Source organism: Nerophis ophidion, linkage group LG22 (assembly GCF_033978795.1).
Source record: "Nerophis ophidion isolate RoL-2023_Sa linkage group LG22, RoL_Noph_v1.0, whole genome shotgun sequence".
NCBI lineage: Eukaryota > Metazoa > Chordata > Actinopteri > Syngnathiformes > Syngnathidae > Nerophis > Nerophis ophidion.
The window spans coordinates 29,039,395-29,056,656 of NC_084632.1; the positions used below are offsets into that span (position 1 = coordinate 29,039,395).

General features: G+C 41.8%; 1 protein-coding gene across 2 annotated transcripts in view; it reads right to left on the reverse strand.

Moving 5' to 3' along the window:
• Window positions 1–10,626: 10,626 nt before the first annotated feature.
• The window catches only part of LOC133540760 (transmembrane protein 125), a 55,893-nt gene continuing 49,257 nt past the window's right edge, over window positions 10,627–17,262 (reverse strand). For both annotated transcript variants that reach the window (XM_061883657.1, XM_061883658.1), the window contains one exon: window positions 10,627–13,147. In XM_061883657.1, coding sequence (XP_061739641.1) covers window positions 12,072–12,770 — 699 coding nt within the window. In that variant the 5' untranslated portion in view covers window positions 12,771–13,147 and the 3' untranslated portion in view covers window positions 10,627–12,071. The remainder of the gene's footprint in view (window positions 13,148–17,262) is intronic.

Genomic DNA, 17,262 nt, shown 5'->3' on the forward strand with positions numbered 1-17,262 from the left:
CACTGGGTTGAGTTTTTTTCTTGCCCTGATGTGGGCTCTGAACCGAGAATGTCGTTGTGGCTTGTGCAGCCCTTTGAGACACTTGGGATTTAGGGTTATATAAATAAACGTTGATTGATTGATTAAACTGTAACTGAGTGCACAGCCCAGTACGTCTCTCCTCATGAGTAAAATTCAACTCTGTTTCTGCTTTATTCCTTCTTCTCGTCTTGTGTAATAGATAGTTCAGTGTTTGAACCTGACAACATGGCAACCAGGAAATGCACATTTTGAGGAAACTGCTGCAGAAATGCATTTGAACGTAGCACAACAGAGATGCTAATAATGCTAACAGCGAGAGTGCTAACGGTCACCGTGCTACTGTATGGGTATGGAATGGTCTCCTGCTGGCCACACTATGGACCGGACTCTCACTATTATGTTAGATCCACTATGGACTGGACTTTCACAATGTTATGTTAGACCCACTCGACGTCCATTGCAGCCGGTCTCCACTAGAGGGAGACGGGATCCTCTCCAGGGTTTCTCATAGTCATTCTCATTGACATCCCACTGGGTTGTGAGTTTTTCTTTACCCTTAAGTGGGCTACTAATCACGCATTTATTTTAGTTCCCACAGGGAAACTAGAACCTGGACTCTCACACTATTATGTTAGATCCACTATGGACTGGACTTTCACAATATTATGTTAGACCCACTTGACGTCCATTGCATCCGGTCTCCCCTAGAGGGTGTCACCCACATCTGCAGTCCTATCCAAGGTTTCTCATTGTCATCCCACTGGGTTGAGTTTTTCCTTGCCCTGATGTGGGCTCTGAGCCAAGGAAGTCGTTGTGGCTTGTGCAGCCCTTTGAGACACTTGTGATTTAGGGCTATATAAATGAACATTGATTGATTGATTGATTGATTGATTGTTTGAACCTATCGTGTCTCCATTTATCTGCAAACATATTTGTCAAAAGACACAATTATGAGGTACATTGTAACTTGAATAAACTGAACTATTTACACAAACTACAAACCTACTCAGTGGCCTAGTGGTCAGACTGTCCGCCCTGAGATCGGTAGGTCGTGAGTTCAAATCCCGGCCGAGTCACACCAAACACTATAAAAATGGGACCCGTTACCTCCCTGCTTGGCACTCAGCATTAAGGTTTGGAATTGGGGGTTAAATCATCATGAAATGCTTCCCGGGCGGGGCACCGCTGCTGCTCACTGCTCCCCTCACCTCCTAGGGGGTGATCAACGGTGATGGGTCAAATGCAGAGAATAATTTCACCACATCTAGTATGTGAGTGACAATCATTGGTACTTTAACTTTTGTAACTTTAAACTAATGGTTAAGTCCGACATTTGCTAAATTAGGTTTTTTTAGTGGGTATTATTAGTTTCATTAGAAAATTGTAGAATCTACCATGAATTGATTAACGTGGATCCCGACTTAAACAAGTTGAAAAACTTATTGGGGTGTTACCATTTAGTGGTCAATTGTACGGAATATGTACTGTACTGTGCAATCTACTAATACAAGTTTTAATCAATCAATCAATTAATCAATCAAACTTCTATGCACATTTTCACATTTATTTGTGCGAACCCTCCCCACCAGTCTGGTTTATTGTCATGTGTTTGCATCACACATCATGTCCCACACACCTCTGACCTTTTTATGCGTCTGGAACAAAGAGCTTGGTGTCAACCTGTGCCAGTCCCTGCAGACCAGCGCCTTGTGCTCTGTGCCTCCGTTTTTTTTGTTTTTGTTGTCATTCTGCAACAATGCCTCTCTGTGGGCCCTCCCTTTGCCCCGAGGCAGCATATGCAGAGTGTGATAAACACGGATTTACTGACTCCGACACACAAAAGGATGTGAGCGATGACTCTCGGTGGCTTTCCGGTCGTGCATTCAACCTCCCCACAGCCGTCTAATGGGACCCTTTGCAAGAGCCGGACCAAATGTTTTGATTGTCACCGTCAAAGATATGTTAATGTAATATGCGACATATTGTGCACACAGGGACGATCAGTCATACTTCCAGTCACACCCGCAGGTCATTTCAAGTCTTGCAGTTGTTTTGTTTGACATCAGATAACACAACAAGCTTTACTTCAGTCGTTGTACCATCAGTGTCAGACTAGGAGTCGGCCACCTTTAGCGTTGCAAGAACCGTTCCATAACCCAGCTTGTAACTAAAAACACTTGGATCTCAAATCTGCACTGCCCGTTGAAATGGATTTAGATCAGGGTATCCGCGGATCCTTAAAAAGTCTTAAATTCATGTATCTAAAATTAAGGCCTTAAAATGTTTATTAGAAATTCCTAAAATGGTCTTAAATTGTCGGGCCAGATTTTTTTTTTTTCGGGGCACGTCTTTGAGTAAAAGTGAGTGAGCTGAAAAAAATAGAGGCAGAACTCGTGAATGAGAACAGCCAGCTGAAGTTCAACTGAGGCTCTTTTGAGTGTGTGTTCAGTGTTTTGTTGTTGATGTTCTAATACTGTTTTGCACTATTATTGCACTATTATTGACCAAATGTAATTTATTATTATATATATTATTTATATATTGCTTCACGGTGGCAGAGGGGTTAGTGCGTCTGCCTCACAATACGAAGTTCCTGCAGTCCTGGGTTCAAATCCAGGCTCGGGATCTTTCTGTGTGGAGTTTGCATGTTCTCCCCGTGAATGCGTGGGTTCCCTCCGGGTACTCCGGCTTCCTCCCACTTCCAAAGACATGCACCTGGGGATAGGTTGATTGGCAACACTAAATTGGCCCTAGTGTGTGAATGTGAGTGTGAATGTTGTCTGTCTATCTGTGTTGGCCCTGCGATGAGGTGGCGACTTGTCCAGGGTGTACCCTGCCTTCCGCCCGATTGTAGCTGAGATAGGCGCCAGCGTCCCCCGCTACCCCGAAAGGGAATAAGCGGTAGAAAATGGATGGATGGATGTAATTTATTTTTACCCTCGCCTCGGTTATTATGTTTTTACTGGCATTGGTGTCGGTTTGTATGTTTTGGATGTCATAGTTTTTGGATCTCTCAAGATTTTTGATAAGCTGTTTGGCAGAGTGGTGCATATCAGTTTGTTTATTAATAAACATACAAAAAGTAAACTTGACTGATTGTCATTGAGGTTGTAGTACAGTGGGATTCCCAACCATCGCTTATATTTATAGATTTTTTATTATTTTTTTCGGTCTTAAATTTCATTCAAGGTGGCATTAAAAAGGTCTTAAAAAGTCTTAAATTTGACTTGCTGAAACCTGCAGATACCCTGTAGATTAATTTAATTGTCTCGGCCCTCCCAAAACGGCAACATTTTAACCCTTGTGTAATGTTCATATTGTTGTTACTCAGCCAGTGTTTGTGGGCCTGACGGACCCGTTGCATTTTATGGCTTTAATGCCTCACAATATTATAATACTGAACAGATGTTTATTGGGATAAGGTAAACATCTGTTCAGTAACTCCTATCTCCAAGGCCATGGATAGTCAACCCAAAATCCCAGTCAGGGCAATATATGTGTTTGTATATATACTGCATATATGTTTATACATATATATTTGCAGCGCTATTTCAGCGGCACCCGCAAAATTTTAGAAGGATAAAATATGTTTCCATATGTTAGCTGCACCGGACTATAGGCCACAGATAAAAACGTTGAGAAATGAGTTTTTTTACACAGAAAGATTTCGGAAATGTTTATTTACATACCTTAATTGTTTCCAAACGGTGTCTGTAGCTCGGCAGTAAAACAGCTAATCAAACACAACAGAAGTTATCTTCGGTTTAGCTCGGTTGGTAGAGTGGCTGTGCCAGCAACTTGAGGGTTGCAGGTTCGATTCCCGCTTCCGCCATCCTAGTCACTGCCGTTGTGTCCTTGGGCAAGACACTTTACCCACCTGCTTCCAGTGCCACCCTCACTGGTTTGAATGTAACTTAGATATTGGGTTTCACTATGTAAAGCGCTTTGATTCACTTGAGAAAAAGCGCTATATAAATATAATTCACTTCACTTCAAATATAATTCACTTCATGGACCTACTAGCTGAAAGCTAGCTCTCCAATCAGCCAAACAGACTCAATAACTCCACGGTGATGTTTTGGTCAACTTACTTAAGAATTTGTGAAGCTGAAACAATGCAAGCAGAATGCTATTGTAAGTTATTCATATTAAAAAAGACACTTGTAAATGTGTTAGCATATTAGCGAATGCTAACAACTCTCGCTTCATTACGCACGTACAAATATGCATCTAAAACACTCCGACAGATATCACACATGGGACGGTTTAGTATGTATGAATTGTTATTGTTATTTTGCAAAACTTCCAAATTTGCTTGGATGAAGAATCCATACGAGTAGAAATATTACAGTGTAAACAACTGGAAGGCGGAATGGCTCTTGTACTTCCAGTTCAAAGTACCAAAACAAAAGTCCTTAAATTAGCGGCACTGTTATAATCTGCAAGGTTCAAAGCCTAGGAAAAAAGTGGAAGCTTATAGTTTGGAATTTAAATTATATATATTTTTTAGAAAATATTAAAGTGGGGGGAATGTGGACAGCGCTGCCTGCAGGAGCAAAGGTCACCGCCTCTGTCCATGGTGCTGAGGACAGAGCACCATCAGACGGGGATGTAGCAGTGCTGACGGCAAGACACAGCTGGCAGGTGGTTAGATTTCAGAGGTGGTGCGTGTTAATTTAATCATCTGTTGTATTTAACAGTAAGCGGCCGGGAGCAAGAGGGGAGAGAGGATACGGACGTGGGTGAAAAGTCATGTTCTGATGGAGGGAAAACTTATGCGAAAAACTATGTACAAACGTACATTAAAACTTTGTTCAACTTTGCACACCTGGCTCCTGTGAAGTATCTGTCAGTGGAACCGCGAGGAAGCGACATCCACAATTAAATATTTGCTTTTTGGCAGTTTACTGGTCGTGTTTGGAGGAAGAAGAATACTGAGTTGCATCTCAAGAACACCATACCTACTGCGAAGTATGGGGGTGGAAACATCATGCTTTGGGGCTGTTTTTCTGCTAAGGGGACAGGACGATTGATCGGTGTTAAGGAAAGAATGAATGGGGCCATGTATCGTGAGATTTTGAGCCAAAACCTCCTTCCATCAGTGAGAGCTTTGAATGGTTGACCAAATACTTATTTTCCACCATAATTTGCAAATAAATTCTTTAAAATTCCTACAATGTGAATTCCTGGATTTTTTTTTCACATTCTGTCTCTCACAGTTGAAGTGTACCTATGATGAAAATTACAGACCTCCGTCATCATTTTAGGTGGGAGAACTTGCACAATCCGTGGCTGACTAAATACTTTTTTGCCCCACTGTAGGTGAAATGACAATTTCCCATGGCACACTAGTGTGTCGCGGCACAGTGGTTGAAAAAGACTGCCTTAGATAAATCAAACTGTTAGCTAGTTTTGAGCAAATCCATAAAATTTCTGCATGACATTCTGAGAATTAGGTTGCTTTGTATCAACATATTCAGGTTTTTTCTTGAAGTTCATTTCAATTACACAGGTGAGTCATTTACAGAGATTAATCATGATTAATCAAACATCACAAGCGTGAATAATCTGATTTAAAAAAATAATCGTTTGACAGCACTAGCTTTTATTTTTAAGAGCAAACATCATTTTCAGTCACACTATTCCAAAATAAGATAAGAGAACAGCATGCCGTAAGAATCAGAGAAGGGATTTCATGCACCAAAAATATACATTTAATGTGCAATAAAAAAGTGAGATAATTATTTAACAAGCCTTTTCCGTCCAAAAGATTAACTTTGAAACTAGGTCACAAATATGACATGATTTTTGTTTTCCTACTTGGATCACAATCACTCTTTCTATGTTTTTATAGGTGTGTCAGAAAAGTTGCAACTACAATTTCCCCCCCTACGAGGTAATCACCCTGGTGTGACGGCGTCTGGCGCGCTTCCACAGCCTTCGTCACGCTACAGGCATCTTGATGTCATCCATGGCTTCAAAAACGGGTCTCCTTGATGATCCCCTTTAGTTCAGGGATAGAGCAAAACAAAAGGAACGTTCTTGTCCTGCCACAACTCTCGCCTCTTCTGACACATCTCATTTCTTCATATGGCCATGGTGAAGATGAAACGATTCAAAATTCATTTTATTGACACATTTATTGGACAATATGTAAGTGTGATTCCGCCATTTTAAACATCAGTCTTTTTTGTCACACAATTAACCGACAAAGCCCCTTTTAAAGCATCCGTGACTTAGTTTTGAAGTCACTTAAAAGTTTCTTCAACCGGAACGAAAGCAACAATGTTAGCAGATTGAAGACGAAAAGATACTAGTAAAGTATGTTGAGCTTTCCCTTGGTTGTTGTAATGTTTGCTGTAGTTAGGCTGAATCCCAACCCTCCCACTTACTCCTTAGTCCGAGGTTGTCCAGACTTTTTCCACTGAGGCCCAGACACTGAAAAATTAAAACATCCATCCATCTTCTTTCACTTATCCGAGGTCGGGTTGCGGGGGCGGCAGCCTAAGCAGGGAAGCCTAGACTTCCCTCTCCCCAGCCACTTCGTCTAGCCCATCCTGGGGGATCCCGAGGCGTTCTCAGGCCAGCCGGGAGACATAGTCTTCCCAACGTGTCCTGGGTCTTCCCCGTGGTCTCCTACCGGTTGGACGTGCCCTAAACACCTCCCTAGGGAGGCATTCGGGTGGCATCCTGACCAGATGCCCGAACCACCTCATCTGGCTCCTCTCGATGTGGAGGATCAGCGGCTTTACTTTGAGTTCCTCCCGGATGACAGAGCTTCTCACCCTATCTCACGGCGGAGGAAACTCATTTCGGCCGCTTGTACCCGTGATCTTATCCTTTCGGTCATGACCCAAAGCTCATGACCATAGGTAAGGATGGGAACGTAGATCTACCGGTAAATTGAGAGCTTTGCCTTCCGGCTCAGCTCCTTCTTCACCACAACGGATCGGTACAACATCCGCATTACTGAAGACGCCGCACCGATCCGCCTGTCGATCTCACGATCCACTCTTACCTCACTCGTGAACAAGACTCCGAGGTACTTGAACTCCTCCACTTGGAGCAGGATCTCCTCTCCAACCCGGAGATGGCACTCCACCCTTTTCCGGGCGAGAACCATGGACTCGCATTTCGAGGTGCTGATTTTCATTCCGGTCGCTTCACACTTGGCTGCGAACCGAACCAGTGAGAGCTGAAGATCCCGGCCAGATGAAGCCATCAGGACAACATCATCTGCAAAAAGCAGAGACCTAATCCTGCAGCCACCAAACCAGAACCCCTCAACGCCTTGACTGCGCCTAGAAATTCTGTCCATAAAAGTTATGAACAGAATCGGTGACAAAGGACAGCCTTGGCGGAGTCCAACCCTCACTGGAAACGTGTTCGACTTACTGCTGGCAATACGGACCAAGCTCTGACACTGATCATACAGGGAGCGGACCGCCATAATTAGACAGTCCGATACCCCATACTCTCTGAGCACTCCCCACAGGACTTCCCGAGGGACACGGTGAAATGCCTTCTCCAAGTCCACAAATGTTTTACATTTTTTAAAACCATTAGTGCGTTCCTCAATTTTGGTGACCGTTAAAGGTCCAAGGGAAACAAAAAGGTCTCCGTCATTAAAGCGTTAAAAATAAGTCCATCCATCCATTTCCTATCGCTTGTCCCTCTCTGGGTCGCGAGGGTGGCTGGAGCCTATCCCAGCTACATTGGGGCGCAAGGCATGCTAGTCATAAATTAAAACGTTTCACTTTCAACACTTGAATATCTATAGATCAACTTCAGATCTAACCATTGCATTAAGGGTGTTTATATATATGTATATATATATATATATATATATATATATATATATATATATATATATATATATACATATATATAAAACTTTTATGCACTTTTTCCCCCAAACAAAGAAGCAAAACACTGTTTTTATGGCAAAAACACAAAATATGGAATTTGTTCCCCAAAACATATTTCAAAATGGAATATTTGAAGGGAAGTAGTTGGAGCCTTGCTTTTATCCTTTTTTTTTTTTGTTTTAACAATGACAGTTTAAAGGCCTACTGAAACCCACTACTACCGACCACGCAGTCTGATAGTTTATATATCAATGATGAAATATTAACATTGCAACACATGCCAGTACGGCCTTTTTAGTTTACTAAATAGCAATTTAAAATTTCCCGCAAGTTTCTTGTTGAAAACGTCACGGAATGATGACGCGTACACGTGATGTCACGAACTGTCAGGACATATTAGCGCTGCACCAAACAAGGCTAAAAGTCGTCTCTGTTCACCGCATAATTACACAGTATTTTGGACATCTGTGTTGCTGAATCTTTTGCAATTTGTTCATTTAATAATGGAGACTATAAAGAACAATGCTGTTGGTGGAAAGCGGTGTATTGCAGCTGTCTTTAGCACCGAGACCCAGGCGATGTTTCTTTGTTTGTTGTGAAGCGGAGCGGTCAAGCGAACATGTTTTCTCTACATCAACCAGCATGTTTTTGGATGGGGAAATTGTGATACATATCTTACCGGAGACCTCAGGGGATTATTCGTTGTCCTGCAGCAGCTGTCAAAAAAGGCAGCTGTGAGCTTGGCTCCTCGGCTTCTCTCTGAGACACTTCGTGTTCACCGCAGCCATCCGACCTCGAGGTATGTCTTCACAATCTTTTATAATCTTTAAAATCTCACTAAAACACTTTTAAAACAATAAGCAGATAAGGGATCTTCCAGAGTTATTCTAATAAATGTCTCTAATTACATCTGAAAAGCTCACACTGCCGTCGCCCGGAGGCATCGCTATTTTTTTTTTCTATTCCTTCATTATCAATATCCTAATTCCCAAATCTTTCATCGTCACTCAAATTAATGGGGAAATTGTCGCTTTCTCGGTCCGAAGTGCTCTTACTGCTGGTGGCTCCAATTAAAAACAATGTGAATATGTGTGGAGCCCTGCAACTCATGACGTTACATGCACATACTTCCGGTACAGGTAGGGCTTTTCTATTAGCAACCAAAAGTTGCAAACTTTATCGTGGATGTTCTCTACTAAAACTTTTCAGCAAAAATATGGCAATATCGCGAAATGATCAAGTATGACACATAGAATGGACCTGCTATCCCCGTTTGAATAAGAAAATCTCATTTCAGTAGGCATTTAAAAATAATCTGATTTAAAGGTCTCAAGAATCCAAAAGGCCCCCACTCATAACATTCTTCAAAATAAGTCGTGTATATATACAATATATATACAGTACAGGCCAAACGTTTGACACACCTTTTCATTTCAATAAGTTTTCTTTATTTTCATGACTATTTACATTGTAGTTTGTCACTATAGGCATCAAAACTCTGACACCTGTGAAGTGAAAACCCTTTCAGGTGACTACCAATTGAAGCTCATCGAGAGAATGCCAAGAGTGTGCAAAGCAATAATCAGAGCAAAGGGTGGCTATTTTGAAGAAACTAGAGAAAAAAACATGTTTTCAGTTATTTCACCTTTTTTTTGTTAAATACATTACTCCACATGTGTTCATTCATAGCTGTGATGCCTTCAGTGACAATCTACAATGTAAGTAGTCATGAAAATAAAGAAAATGCATTGAATGAGAAGGTGTGTCCAAACTTTTGGCCTGTACACACACATATATATATATATATATATATATATGTATATATATATATATATATATATATATATATATATATATATATATATATATATGTGTGTATATATATATATATATATATGTGTGTATATATATATATATATATATATATATGTGTGTGTATATATATATATGTGTGTATATACATATATATATATATGTGTGTATATATATATATATATATATATATGACACTACAATTTTGAGTATCGATCCAATACTTACAGTTACAGGGGCAGTATTGGCCATACCAATGCTGATTCTGATATTTAAAATTTACAAGGTCTTTAAATGATTAAATTTTCGATCACATATATAATCAGACATACATACAGAATGGAGGTTTAACAATAGCAATTAAACATTTTCATTATTTCCTATTGGCTCTGATTTATCGTAAATCCTTTGCATTCTACCCTCTTTGTAACCACTAGAGTGATACTATTTTGGGTATGGTTACTGTCGATGTTTATATCCATACACCCATTTTTGTTTACATTCAAGAACTCTAGCCTGGGGTCAGCATATCCTCTTATGGTGTGTAGTGTAAGCTAAAGTCACATTAAAGTACCAATGATTGTCACACACACACTAGGTGTGGTGAAATTTGTCTTCTGCATTTGACCCATTCCCTTTTTCAGCCGCTGGGAGGTGAGGGGAGCAGTGGGCAGCAGCAGGGGGCCGTGCCCGGGAATCATTTTTTCGTGATTTAACCCCCAATTCCAACAGCTTGTAAAGATATTCGTCGTTCTTCAAGGATGATACTTGTAAGAAACATGATTTATTTATATATTTTATTGTTTGCATGACACAACTAGAAGGTGTCAACATGCTTTTTCATGATAAAACGATAGTTTTAAAAGTGGCATGTGCGGTCATTTTTATCTTATATTGTATATATTGGGCAACCTACTGATGGGTAAGAAAGGGTTAAGGGGGAACATTGGGATTCAGTGCAAACTTTTTTTTTTTTCATCACACTTTAAAGGCCTACTGAAATGATATTTTCTTATTTAAACGGGGATAGCAGGTCCATTCTATGTGTCATACTTCATCATTTCGCGATATTGCCATATTTTTGCTGAAAGGATTCAGTAGAGAACATCCACGATAAAGTTCGCAACTTTTGGTCGCTAACAGAAAAGCCCTGCCTCTACCGAAAGTTGCAGACGATGACGTCACCCGTTGAGGGCTCCTCACATCCTCACATTGTTTTTAATGGGAGCCTCCAACAAAAAGAGCTATTCGGACCAAGGAAACGACAATTTCCCCATTAATTTGAGCGAGGATGAAAGATTCATGTTTGAGGATATTGATAGCGACGGACTAAAAAATAAAAAATTAAAAAAACGCGATTGCATTGGCACGGATTCAGATGTTTTTAGAAACATTTACTAGGATAATTCTGGGAAATCCCTTATCTTTCTATTGTGTTGCTAGTGTTTTAGTGAGTTTAATAGTACCTGATAGTCGGAAGGGTGTATCTACGGGTGTCTTGAGCCAAGTGTCTATTAGAAGTCGAAGGCAGCTGTACGGACGGCACAAGCTCAGCTGATCTCCGGTAAGTGGCTACTTTTTACCACAATTTTCTCACCGAAAACTGTTGGTTGACATGTGGTCGGGAACCATGTTCGCTTGACCGCTCTGATCCATAATAAAGTTTCACCTCTGGGAATTTTAAACAAGGAATCACCGTGTGTTTGTGTGGCTAAAGGCTAGAGCTTCCCAACTCCATCTTTCTACTTTGACTTCTCCATTATTAATTGAACAAATTGCAAAAGATTCAGCAACACAGATAGATGTCTAAAATACTGTGTAATTATGCGTTTAAAGCAGACAACTTTTAGCTGTGTGTGTGTGCAGCGCTCATATTTCCTAACAGTCCGTGACGTCACGCATACACGTCAGCATTCCGTGACGTTTTCAACAGGACACTTCGCGGGAAATTTAGAATTGCATTTTAGTGAACTAAAAAGGCCGTATTGGCATGTGTTGCAATGTTAATATTTAATCATTGATATATAAACTATCAGACTGCGTGGTCGGTAGTAGTGGGTTTCAGTAGGCCTTTAATGCTAATTTAAGTGTGTTCTAGTTGATGCAAAAATGCTACATGGTTTGTTATTTTATCCAAAATGAATGTTTCATAAACCACAATTTCTGGCTTTGTACAAGCAGCAAGCAAAAACTAAATTGGGTCTCAGGGTTAGTGTAAGTCTTTGTCTTTTTTCCGACTAATTCATTCTTCTTTTACTACCGTTTGGTTTCCGCTGGTGTGAAAACTAAAGCCAAGCGTCATCTTCTAAAAGGATGATCACTCTATTAGGGCATTTGAGAATGAGAAGAGGCAGTGACGATGGTTACGTCTCATATGAGATTAGCCAGACTGGAGGTGGTTTCCCTACGAGCCTGGTGGTCCATGTGTCCCGAGATGGTGAAGATGTTCAAAATCCGGTCCAGAAACCTTCGTCCGTGTCGTGTCCTCTCCAGCATGATGACCACAACGGAGTATATTCCAACGCCCAAAACCGCAGCCCCGCCTCCAGTCAGCAACACCACCCCGGAGATGTACATATCGTTCAGTGCCTGACCCGGTTTGGGCATGTGGTTGACCAGAGCCAGATGCAGGAGAACCCCCCCGCAAATGAGCAGCGACAGCCCCGTGATCAAAACCACAAGGAAGTCGGATAATCCGCCGCTTTTCAGCATGTCGATCTGCTGCCGGCTTCGGATGCAGTTCATGTCCTGCACGGCGGAGCTGAGCAGCTGTTTGAGCAGGACCCCCAAAGCGAGCAGACAGAGCGCCGTGCCCGCACCCAGACGCCATTCGCTGGAGACGCTGGTGGTGGTGGAGAGCAGGCCGACGCCGCCGAGCCCGCAGCCCAGGATTAGAAATACGGCGACGCAGTAGCACAGCAGAGACTTCCCTGGTTCTCGGAACCACCACAGCTCCACTTGCTCCTCCAGGATGCTGTGTTGGATCTGAACAGGGTCAGCAGGACCATGGAGGCCAGTTTCAGAGCCTCTCGGTCCCCTCAGGGGGGGAAAGTTGTCCAGTTCAGGCATCCTGCTGCTGCTCCCAGCCTGGTAAATAAGGCTGCCGCCACCACAGAGGGAGAGGAATCCACTTAAAATCCTTTCAAGCTGTGTCACTTTCACTGACAGCTACCACTGGTGGGAACAGCAAGTCCACCGGGGGTCACTGTGGATGTTAAGCTGGAGATCTCCCAGGTGGCTTGAGAGGCTCTGCTGTGGGAATAGGATACCATGTTGCAAATGTGCCAAATCACCTGTGTCTTGTGTCTTTATCCACACTGGACCCCTTTTAGTCAATTCAGGTCTATTTGTCCAAGCTGGATGCAACAATGGATCGATCCACCTTTAGCTTCCTGCTTCCGTGTCCGAGACAGGAATAGAAACCTGCAACGTGCAGCAGTCCTCATCTGGAAAGAAAAGGCAGATTGGTCTTGTAAATTTGAACCTTTCAACACTTTGATCTTCAATAATCTTGTCGTAAGGTTGTATGAAATCTGTTGAATTTGTTTCCCGTTTTTATTTTTTCTAATTTGTTACCTTTTACTAGAGATGTCTGATAGTGGCTTTTTTTTGCCGATATCCGATATTGTCCAATTCTTAATTACCGATTGCGATATGAACCGATACTGATATGTACAGTCGTGAAATTAACAGATTATCATGCCTAATTTTGTTGTGATGCCCCACTGGATGCATTAAACAATGTAACAAGGTTTTCCAAAATAAATCAACTCAAGTTATGGTTCTGTGTATTTGTTCTGTTGTGTGACAGTGGTTTTCTGAAGTGTTCCTGAGCCCATGTGGTGATATCCTTTAGAGATTGATGTCCGTTTTTGATACAGTGCCGTCTGAGGGATCGAAGGTCACGGTCATTCAATGTTGGTTTCCGGCCATGCCGCTTACGTGAGTGATTTCTCCAGATTCTCTGAACCTTTTGATGATATTATGGACCGTAGATGGTAAAATCCCTAAATGTCTTACAGTTGCACTTTGAGAAACGTTGTCCTTAAACTGTTTGACTATTTGCTCACGCAGTTGTGGACAAATGGGTGTACATCGCCCCATCCTTTCTTGTGAAAGACTGAGCATTTTGTGGGAAGCTGTTTTATACCCAATCATGGCACTCAACTGTTCCTAATTAGCCTACACACCTGTGGGATGTTCCAAATAAGTGTTTGATGAGCATTCCTCAACTTTATCAGTATGTATTGCCACCATTGTCTGTTTTTCCCTTCTGTATTATGCATTTTCAGTAGGTGCGACTTAATACTCTGGAGCGACTTATACTCCGAAAAATACGGTATTTACAATCCGGGAGGTGGGATGTAGTGGTGTGGGGTGTGGGGGTTAGGTTGGGTTGATATCAGCACTTCAGTCATCAACAATTGCATCATCTGAGAAATGGACATTGTCTGACTTTGTAGGATATGTGCTGCGAGCAGTGAACATAGTGAGTTCAGAAAGCATAAGAACAAGTATATACATTTGATTATTTACATTTGATTATTTACAATCTGGGGAGGTGGGAGGTGGAGGGGGTTGGTTTTTAGTCTAGGGTTGAAGTTGCCTGGAGGTGTTTTTGTTAGTGCAATTTTGAAAGAGGATAGAGAAGCATTTTCTTTTACACCTGTTGGGAGTGCAATCTATATTGATGTTGCATAGAAGAAGAATGAGTTAAGACCTTTGTTGGATCGGAATCTGGGTTAAACGTGGTTCGTGGAGCTCCCCCTGGTGTTGTGGTTATGGCGGTCATTTACGTTATGGAAGTAGTTTGACATTACTTTGGTACTAGGGAGGTGTAGCCGACATTATAGACTAGTCAATGTTAATGAAAACACATTTAACACCCCTGTTCTACATATATATTTTCTGTTAAACTACAAATGGTAACGAGCTGGCTAGTGGTGTTCTTGTTATATGTTTTGGTTTGAAAATGGAACTGTGAGCAAGTTGCAAACAGCCCCTTGAATCCCATAAGGGAAATTAAGGAATTAACACATCAACAAAAACACCCAATTAATGCTGCACAAAGTCTCCGGTATATTTTCTCTTTTAATCCAAACTTTTTACCGTGGCTGTTTACACGTCTCTCATTATCTCCATGCTAATGAGTGTTTGCTACAGGGACAGATGCATCAACTTCTGACAGCATGAAGAATCCACACGCACACACACACACACACACACACACACACACACACACACACACACACACACACACACACACACACACACACACACACACACACACACACAAAAACACACATTTCCATCACACTGACTTATATTCGTTAACTGGATAGTCAGCCAAACAACATGGCTGCTGAATCAAGTCCAAACAAAAATGATGCAAGTTATTTGGATGTATCCTTACTTGGCAAACTCATACTGTGTCAATACTTTTACTATGAGGTGGTTGTTTTCCCGAGATGCAAGTGAACTTGGACCGGAGATGGCGTAAAGGTAAAGACATCTTTTTATTTTAACACTATAACTACAAAAAATGCATAAACAAAAGGCGCTCACAAGGAGTTACAAACACTTGGCTATGAAATAAAACTATGAACATAAAACAAAAACACTTGCACAATGGCATGAATAACAAAAAACGTACACTACGGCATAAACTATGGACATAAATTAAACTAAAACACCTACTGTGACAAGAAAGGAACATGGGTCTTTTGCATGGAAGGCATAGAAGGTAGCAGATGGTGTGAAGGAGGTGGTGGACGGTGATGTCAGGACAAAGAACAGATACAGACAGGCTTAAATAATAAACATGATTAGTGCAAACAGGTGTGAGACATGAGGACAGGGGCGTGACATGAGGACAAGGTGAAAACTAATGAGTTGCTATGGTAACAAAACAAACCAGGAAGTGCAAAACAGGAACTGATTGTCCAAAAAACAAAACAAAACATGACCAAAACAAATCATGATCCCATAGACGTGACATACTGTTACTTTCTTATGAAAATAAATCGGTTTGGATGTTCAGGAAGAACACAGGAGCCACCGAGGCTCTAGCCTGGCATGAACTGAAAACTGTTGAAACAGTCTACGAAGTTTTACAACCGTTGGCTTTTAGCCATGCACACCAAGCAAGAAGACCCTGCTCGGTAATCTAAACTTTCAAGCTCGACTGAAATATTTAGCTTCCAAAATTAAGACGATTTCTGAAGAGGAGGTTTTATGGTCAGACTCAAAAACTATATTGCCAAAAGTATTTGGCCACTCATCCAAATGATCAGAATCAGGTGTCCTAATCACTTGGCCCGACTACAGGTGTGTAAAATCAAGCACTTAGGCATGGAGACTGTTTCTACAAACATTTGTGAAAGAATGGACCGCTCTCAGGAGCTCAGTAATTTTCGGCGTGGAACTATCATCGGAGGCCACTTGTACGACAAATCCAGTCGTGAAATTTCCTCGCTCCTAAATGTTCCAAAGTCAACTGTCGGCTTTATTAAAAGAAAAAGGAAGCGTTTGGGAACAACAGCAACTCAGCCACGAAGTGATAGGCCACGTAAAATGACAGAGATGCACAGTCAGTTGCTACAGAGCTTCAAACTTTATGTGACCTTCCAATTAGCCCACGTACATTACGCAGAGAGCGTCATGGAATGGGTTTCCATGGCCGAGCAGCTGGATCTAAGACATACATCACCAAGTCCAATGCAGTGGTGGAAAGCACGTCGCCACTGGACTCTAGAGCAGTGGAGACGCATTCTCAATCTCACATTTCAGACTGTATCGTGCCGAGTGTGGCATTTGGTGGAGGAGGAATTAAGTGGTGGGGTTGTTTTTCAGGAGTTGGGCTTGTCCCCATAGTTCCAGTGAAAGAAACATTGAATTCTCCAGAATACCAAAATAATTATGGACAATTCCATGCTCCCAACCTTGTGGGAACAGTTTGGAGCGGGCCCCTTCCTCTTCCCACATGACTGTACACCAGTGCACAAAGCAAGATTCATAAAGACATGAATGCAAGAGTCTAGTGTGGAGGAACTTGACTGGCCTGCAAAGAGTCCTGACCTGAACCCGATAGAACACATTTGGGATGAATTAGAATGCAGACTGAGAGCCAGGCCTTCTCGACCTCACCAATGTGCTTTTGGAAGAATGGTCAAAAATTCTTCCAAACACATTCGGCAACCTTGTGGACCTTCCCAGAAGAGTTGAAGCTGTGATAGCTGCAAAAGGTGGACCGACATCATATTGAACCCTGTGGGTTAGGAATGGGATGGCACTTCAAGTTCACATGCAAGTCAAGGCAGGTGACCAAATGCCTTTGCCAATATAGTGTATTTTAAGACAATAAGTATGTCTGGAAGATTCAAACCTACTCACAGACTGTAGCAACTGTGGTGGTGGAATCAAACTTTGGGGCTGTTCTGCATTAAGTGGATGGCAAAAAAAGACTACCTTCAAAATGTTCAACATAACCTCCAATGTGCTGAAATGTAGACACGATTGGGTGTTCTAACAAGGCAATGATCCCAAACACACGATAAATAAA